Source organism: Bombina bombina, chromosome 2, assembly GCF_027579735.1.
Source record: "Bombina bombina isolate aBomBom1 chromosome 2, aBomBom1.pri, whole genome shotgun sequence".
NCBI lineage: Eukaryota > Metazoa > Chordata > Amphibia > Anura > Bombinatoridae > Bombina > Bombina bombina.
Window position 1 is genome coordinate 504,318,342 of NC_069500.1, and position 8,659 is coordinate 504,327,000.

The 8,659-nt window shown below is 35.2% G+C and overlaps 1 protein-coding gene across 1 annotated transcript; it reads right to left on the minus strand.

Moving 5' to 3' along the window:
- Window positions 1-299: 299 nt before the first annotated feature.
- Window positions 300-1,241, minus strand: LOC128647090 (olfactory receptor 6B1-like). Its single transcript, XM_053699906.1, has one exon. It carries the CDS (start codon window positions 1,239-1,241, stop codon window positions 300-302), a length of 942 nt encoding a protein of 313 aa, XP_053555881.1.
- Between the last annotated feature and the right edge of the window lie 7,418 nt (window positions 1,242-8,659).

Consider the following 8,659-nt stretch of genomic DNA (forward strand, 5'->3'; position numbering starts at 1 on the left):
CATTTGGTCCACCCTACCTGGAACATCTGCTCTATTATAAATTTGTGTATCATCTGCAGACATACTTTCCCCTGAAGCACATCGCTGATATCACTGATGAATATGTTAAACCAAATAGGACGATGAACTGACCACTGATAACTGCGCCCTCTGCTGAATGTATTTCATTTACTGTTTTCTATCCTAAAGCAAGCATTATAGTGGTATAGTAAAAATCTATTATCTTTTAAATCTTTTACCATAATGGATTTTATTTGCAGAACTATTTAACATTATATTTTGATAAATATTCATATTTATTAAAATCCATCTTTTGAATACACCAATTTCAGTAGAGCCTTTTTGAAATCCTTGTTCCTTAGGCAGTAGATAATTGGATTCAGCAAGGGGGTTATCACTGTGTAGAACACAGATACCAATTTGTTGGAGTTGAATGACTGAGCTCTACTTGGCCTGGCATACATGAAGAGAATTGCAGCATAAAAGATGACAACCACAGCTAAGTGTGAGGCACACGTAGAAAAGGCTTTTTTGCGTCCACTTGAGGTTGGAATACGCAGTATTGTGACCAGGATGCAAAAGTAAGAAAACGAAGTTAACAAAAGTGGGGCAAGAAGAATAAATAAAGCAAGGACAAAATCAACAAGCTCAGCCATCCTCATGTCTGTGCAGGACAGGTTAAGTATAGGTGAAACATCACAATAAAAGTGATTTATGTGTCCTGAACGACAAAAACTTAAACAAGAAATAAAGTAAATCTTAATTAAAGATATACAGAGCCCGGTAAGCCATGAGCCAGATACCAGAACAATGCAAAAATGCTGGTTCATGATGGTGACATAGCGCAAAGGGTGGCAGACTGCAACATATCTATCAAATGCCATAACAGCTAGCATTGCGCACTCTGTGCAACCCAAAAAAAGGAAAAAATAAAGCTGGAATATACAACCAATCAGTGAAATATGTCTGCTCTCAATCAGGAATATTAGTAGCAACTTAGGCACAATAACATTAATATACCATAGTTCCAGGAAAGACAAGTGTCCCAGGAAGAAATACATGGGTTTGTGTAACTTTGAACTTGTCCAAACAATGACAATGACTAGTGTGTTCTCCACAAGAGTCAGTATGTATGCAAATAGAAAGATAAAGAACAGCAACACTTGGATAGGTCGGGACGTTGTGAAGCCCAGGAGAACAAAACTGTTGATGGTTTTGGTCATGTTTCCTTTATCTTCCATTGTTTAAAATGTATTTGGTAATGTTTCAGAGGCCACATTCAGCTATATATGATAACAGAGAACAAGAACAGTTTTCATTTAAAATAGCAATAACAAAATAATGATAACATTAACAACTAGAAAAGAATAGGAATATCTCCACATATACTGTAGTGCAACTGTTACATCTCTTACTATAAGCTAAAGGGAAGAAAGGTACTAAACATATAGGATTCCTCAATCCCCAAATAACTTAGGTTAGGTTTTATTTTACAGGTACTTTTGTATTTATTTTAGCTAGGTAGTTATTAAATAGTTAATAACTATTTAATAGCTATTGTACCTAGTTAAAATAAATACAAACTTGCCTGTAAAATAAAAATAAAACCTAATATAGCTACAATGTAATTATTAGTTATATTATAGCTAGCTTAGGTTTTATTTTATAGGTAAGTATTTAGTTTTAAATAGGAATAATTTAGTTAATGATAGGAATTTTTAGTTAGATTTCTTTTAATTATATTTAAGTTAGGGGGTGTTAGGGTTAGGGTTAGACTTAGATTTAGAGGTTAATAACTTTAATATAGTGGGCGGCAACATTGGGGGCGGCAGATTACGGGTTACTAAATGTAGGTAGGTGTCGGCGGTGTTAGGGACGGCAGATTAGGGGTTAATAATATTTAACTAATGTTTGTGAGGCGGGAGTGCGGCGGTTTAGGGGTTAATATATTTATTATAGTGGCAGCAATGTCTGGTTCGGCAGATTAGGGGTTAAAATTTTTCTTTTAGTGTTTGCAATGTGGGAGGGCCTCGGTTTAGGGTTTAATAGGTAGTTTATGGGTGTTAGTGTACTTTTTAGCACTTTAGTTAAGAGTTTTATGCTACGGCGTTGTAGTGTAAAACTCTTAACTACTGACTTTAAAATGCGGTACCAGTCTTGACAGGAGAGGGTGTACCGCTCACTTTTTGATAGACTCGTAATACCGGCGCTATGCAAGCCCCATTGAAAAAAGAGGATACGCAATTTACGTAAGAGGATTTGTGGTATTTCCAAATCTGGCCAAAAAAGTGAGCGGTACATCTGTACCTGCAAGACTCGTAATACCAGCGGGCGTTAAAAAGCAGCGTTAGGACCGAGCCTAATGCAAAACTCATAATCTAGCCGATTGTGTGGTACTTTGCTTATCGTACCATATGCAGCGAGTAAGGCTAGCAGAATGCTTGGATGTATTGGTAGAGGTATTTGCAGCAGAAATAGTAAGGTTCTTATGCCACTTTATAGATCATTAGTTAGGCCTCATCTTGAGTATTGTGTGCAGTTCTGGAGACCATATCTTCAGAAGGATATTAACAAACTTGAATCTGTGCAAAGGAGGGCTACCAAAATGGTACATGGTCTAAAAAATAAAACTTACCAGGATAGGCTCAATGACCTAAATATGTATAGCTTAGAGGAGAGAAGGGAAAGAGGTGATATGATAGCAACTTTCAAGTACATTAAAGGGTTTAGTAAAACTGAGGCTGTGGGTATTTTACATAAAATGGAAAATTCAAGAACAAGGGGTCATGAGCTCAAGCTAAAGGGTAGTAGATTCAGAAGTAATTTGAGGAAGCACTTCTTTACAGAAAGAGTGATTGATTTATGGAATAAACTTCCTCAAGAGGTAGTAGCAACAAACACTGTGGGGGACTTTAAAAATGCATGGGACAAGCATAGGGCTATCCTACGAACTAGATAAGTTTATACTGTTAGGTAAGGTCGGGCAGACTTGCTGGGCCTATGGCTCTTATCTGCCGTCAATATCTATGTTTCTATGTTTCTATGTACCACATGTTGTATATATATACGTCTGAGATCCAGGAAGTTCCAGCAGTCTTGGTTGTTCAGTTACAGTCGAGAGCTGAAGTTCTTGAGCTCCAGGCATCTGCCTGCATATGAAACTGGAGAGTGAGGGCAGATGCCAGATCGTTACAGACGGTGACATTGTGTGTGTCACCATCTGTAATGATCATCTGCTGGTGCCGGTGGGAGGTGTGGGAGGGAATCTAGGAGGTGGATGGGTGGTCCAGCAGTGGAGGGGGAGTGAGGAAGGAGGGGAGAGAGTGGGAGGGCCCTGCACTGTGGCAAAAATAAAATAAAGTGATGAGGTATGGGGCAGCTGCACTACAGAAAAAGGGGGTGGGGATCCCTAACTAAGGATCGCAGTAGGTGGGGGGATCACTACACTAAATAAAATAAAATAAAAAAAATAATAAAAACAAATAATGAATTATAGAAAAAGGGTTTATAGGTACTGGCAGACAGCTGCCAGTACCTAAGATGGTGGACATTAGTTAGAAGGTGGAGGGTAAGAGAACTGTTTGGGAAGGATCGGGGAGGTTAGAGGGTAAGGGGGATACTACACCGTAGAAAACAGATTTTTTTTTTTTAAAAAAAAAACCTTACATTTTTATATTGGCAGACTATCTGCCAATACTTAGGATGTGGATGACCAGTGTGGGGGGGGGGGGTGAGGGGGGAGAGAGCTGTTTGGAAGGGATCAGGTAGGGATCAGGGGTGGGAAGTGTCAGGTGGGCAGGTAATCTCTACACTAAAGCTAAAATTAACCATACAAGCTACTTATTAACCCCTTCACTGATGGGAATAATAGAAGTGTGGTGTGCAGCTGCAATAAGAGGCCTTCTTATTACTAAAAAGCAATGGTAAAGCTATATATGTCTGCTATTTCTGAACATAGTGGATCCCATAGAAGCTTTTACAATAATTTTTGGCATGATTGTACAAGATGTAAGTAAATAATTAAAATAAGCAACCAAAAGTTTGCTAAAATTTTAACTTTTTTTTTTTATTTGATTGCATTTGGCAGGTAAATGTTTGCATGAAATATACCAAAATCAGCCTAAATCAATACCTTTTGTTGTCTACTTAAATATATTCATATAGCTTTGACAGGTAAATAAAAAAGCCCCGGTAGTGAAGAGATTAACTAATTGCAGAAGCCATCTTTATACAGGGCGCCACCATTTTGCTACACAGGTATTGTGGAATTCTGTGACAGAACCAGCAGGCTTTCACAAATCAGAGATGTTACTGGATTTTTGACAGCTTTAACTTGCACTTTGAGTTAGCTTGCTCTATAGAAAGCAGAAACGTTAAGATTTTGCATTTTTTTTACACAGTTTAAAAAAGACATAACAAATATAAAAATCCCTCAGGAATAATATAGAGCAATGTAGACACCGTAAAACATTTAGATCCTGCTCTCTTTGTGCGTGTTAAACTGAAGTGCACTCAAGAAGACAACATATTAGTGATCTGTGAATGTGCACTGTTTCTGTCACAGGGTGCATAAATACTTAAAGGGTCATTGTACTTTAAAACACATGGGCCATTTTACGTGCTGTAGTATGTGAACTAGCTGGTTGTGCTCATTGAACCCCCCAGCCCTAATTAGGATTTCAGTACCTAAATATTTAGGCTGTGTGTTTAGACATAAATAACATTAACTGCTCTGCTTTCCCTGCAGGTTCAGCCTTTTTATGGGTATGTCCTTGAGAACAATGGGTGATGGTATAAATGAGCAAAATCAACCATTTCAAATACAAAAGTAAAAGTATTTGGAGCATGAGTAAATAAAACATAAAATACATGTATTTGGAAATATATACACTATTTCATTTTTATTTCAAGGGTCAATAAATTTATTTTTATATATGCATAGAATATATCAGCATTTTAGCACTGAACAGCAAAGAAGAAAAGCTCTTTAAAGAAATAAATGTTCAAATCTTTAACTTTGAAAAACGTTAATGATTACTCAGTCTTCAATAAAAATTTGAAAAGTACAACTGTTAGTTTGTTATTAGTTTAGTCAGATTATGTTTGTCTTTAATTGTGACTTAGATAAAGATCAGACAACATTTTTATTTTTTATCAATGCAGAAATCCAGGACATTCCAAAGGGTTCGCAAACTTTTTCTTGCAACTGTATGTGCATAAAACTAGTACCATTCTCCTTTAAGTTATATTTGAGGTATGGGGGTATATTTATTAATGTGCGAGCGGACATGATACGATGTAGCGTATCATGTCCGCTGCACATCGATAAATGCAGACAGCATACGCTGTCTGCATTTATCATTGCACCAGCAGTTCTTGCCCCCTGCAGATTCACGGCCGCTAGCAGGTGGGTGTCAATCAACCCGATCGTATTCGATCGGGTTGATTTCTGTCCGTGGCCTCAGAGCAGGCGGACAAGTTATGGAGCAGCGATATTAAAATCTAATACCTTTTATGAAATTTAATTTTGTAATTATTTAAAAAATTCAATATACTTTTATTAATTTAAATGTCACAGAACCGCATAAGTAGTTAGATATGATAAATATAAATTGGTTTCAAATGACAGAGTTTATTATTTTTATAGTTTGGTTTTAATAATCCATGATGTGATCTGACATAAAAACCTGGCTGGTAACAATGTCTGTCCAAAGGGCAGCCATGTTTCTTAATCCTAATGTCCCATCAATTTGCACTCAACTAAACATTTAAAGGGACATAAAACCCAAATGTTTTCTTTCATGATTTAGAAATAGTATGCAATTTTAAAGAACTTTCTAATTTACTTCTATTATCTAATTTGCTTCATTCTCTTGGTATCCTTTGCTGAAAAGCATATCTAGATAGGCTCAGTATTTGCTGATTGGTGGTTGCACATAGATGCCTCATGGGATCTAATTTGCTTCATTATCTAAAGAATGAAGCAAATTAGATAATAGAAGTATATTTGAATGTTGTTTAAAATTGAATTCTCTACCTGAATCGTGAAAGCAAAATTTGGGGTATAGTGTCCCTTTAAATATCCTGTACCTTCTCCATTATCAGACATAGCTAATCAAGATCAGATAAATCTAAAGCATAACACATCATTATCAATATATACTAAGTTCATACAAGAATGGAACTATTTGCAAAAAAAAAAAAAAAACAATAATATCTTAGCATTTACTAAGACCTTTGGTGTAGCAGGTGCCCAATAGGAAATATAAATATTAATATAAATATTGTTTTCTTTCATTCTCCATGTTTGCTGATTTTTGGATGCCTTGAAATTAAAAATAGTTTTTCCCGTGCATACAGAAATGTTACTTTATCCTTAAGCTCCAACTGTGCTACTAATCAGTAATAGTTCTATGAGTGTCCAAAGCACTTCCAATCTTTTAGGCTAAATCCCAATTGTGCTTGTTGGGCTAAGTAAGAATATGACTAAATGACAAGGGCTAGATTACAAGTGGAGCATTAACTGTGCTAGAAGTAAGCTTTTTGTAGCACACGTATTACAAGTTAAAAGTAAAAAGTTTTCTCACGATCGCCAACCCAATGCGCGCAAAAGATGAAATTAGAATATCGCGAACGCGTTAATGTATCCCCCATAGAAGTCAATGAAGCAAGAAAAGTGGGAAATAACCTAATACCCTACTCACGAGCAAAGCCGATTGCATTTTCTCAAGTGCTCTAACCCGACATGAAAATATGAATATTTCCCATTCCAACGTTCTTCACATAGCAGAACATGTTCTATTTATTCATAAATACATATTTCTTTATATATCCGATAGAATTTTGGTACAATATATATCTATACCTATATATACTGTATATTTATATATATATATATATATATATATATATATAAATATATTTATATACTTTATATACATGAGTATATATAGATATAGATTTATACAGATATATATAGGTATAAGTTTAAAAATACATAGAACATATTCTGCTATGTGAAGAACATTGCAATGGCAAATATTTACAGTAAATACACATTTTATTAAAAATAAATATTGCATAATTAAGCTTTAACATGTTTTCGTCTACTTGACTGTAAATGACTTCAATACACTTATATATGTCTATATATGTATATATTTGTATGTATGTGTATTTATGTCTGTAAATACATATATACACATATAAATACATAAATACATACATACACACATATATTTTAGACATATATATGTACGTATCTCTACTTTAAAGCCCTTTGCAGCCTTTTTTTTTCTCTAACACCTGAGACCTCATATCTTTGAGCCCTTATAACTTTTTTTGTGCAATATTTTTTTAATAATTTTTATCAGATAGTGTTATTATGAGTTTTAACTGTACTTTTCAATATTTTTTTATATGTTTTGTGACACTTTTTTGTCTTGCATAAGTTAACCAGAGCTCTGAGGTTGCGGTAATAATTCTAGCGTATATCGTGACTGTGCTCACATGTTCGCATTTATTTTAAACTTGTAATACGAGCGATCCTTCCAATTCACGCAAACAGCCTCGATAAACCCGATATTGCTTGCATGAAACAGTTAGGACACCACTTGTAATCTAGCCCTGAATAAGTAAAGTGCAAATGAAAAATCATAAGCATTGGACAAGTATTGCCATTAAAGGACCAGTCAACACTGTACATTTGCATAATAAACAAATGCATGATAAGAAGACAATGCAATAGCACTTAGTCTGAACTTCAAATGAGAAATAGATTTTTGTTAAATAAATTGCAAAGTTATGTCTATTTCCACTCCCCCTGTATCATGTGACAGCCATCAGCCAATCACAAATGCATATATGTATATGCAGTGAATTCTTGCACATGCTCAGTAAGAGTTGGTGACTCAAAAAGTGTAAATATAAAAAGACTGTGCACATTTTGTTAATGGAAGTAAATTGGAAAGTTGTTTAAAATTGCATGCTGTATCTGAATCATGAAGTTTAATTTTGACTTGAGTGTCCCTTTAAGGAATATACACCATTTAAATAACATAGGAAAATGTCTACAAAAGTGTATGCACTGACATGCAAAGCAATTAGAATGACTGTATATAATGGGATAGATTCTATTCTAAACAGGAGCTGATATAAGGAAATATCTCTATGCAATCATTCCTGCAGACTTGCACTTGCATTATATAATGGAGTTGTAATTTCTGTATTGGCATATTAATTCCACATCCTTGTATTTCTAAGGTTCTGCATGATGCAGGAGCAGGGTTATCTGGTATAAATTACCACCAGGTTTCATTACCTAGTTTTAGTAACTGTGACAACCCCATTCTTGTTGTTGTATGCCTCAGTGAGATTTAGGGGTTAATTTATCAAAGCTTCAGCTGTGAATATACTGTAATTCCATGTCAAATTAAGAGCTAAATTGATACGCTGAAGTTAACAACTTTCCCATTTGCAGGCGCACGATAATTAACCAGCCATTACAAGTGGCTGGTTATTGCTACTGCGAGCTGGTTATTGCTACTGCGAGCTGGTTATTGCTACTGCAAGCTCTTTTCATACAAGTGATATTTAGCGCTTCTCTTGTAATCTCGCCCTTATTGGTTTGTACTAGTATAAAAATAGCTATTTCAAAGAC

What these genes read in the sequence shown, in the direction of transcription:
- LOC128647090 (XM_053699906.1), bottom strand. Translation starts at nt 1,241, where the DNA reads ATGGAAGATAAAGGAAACATGACCAAAACCATCAACAGTTTTGTTCTC.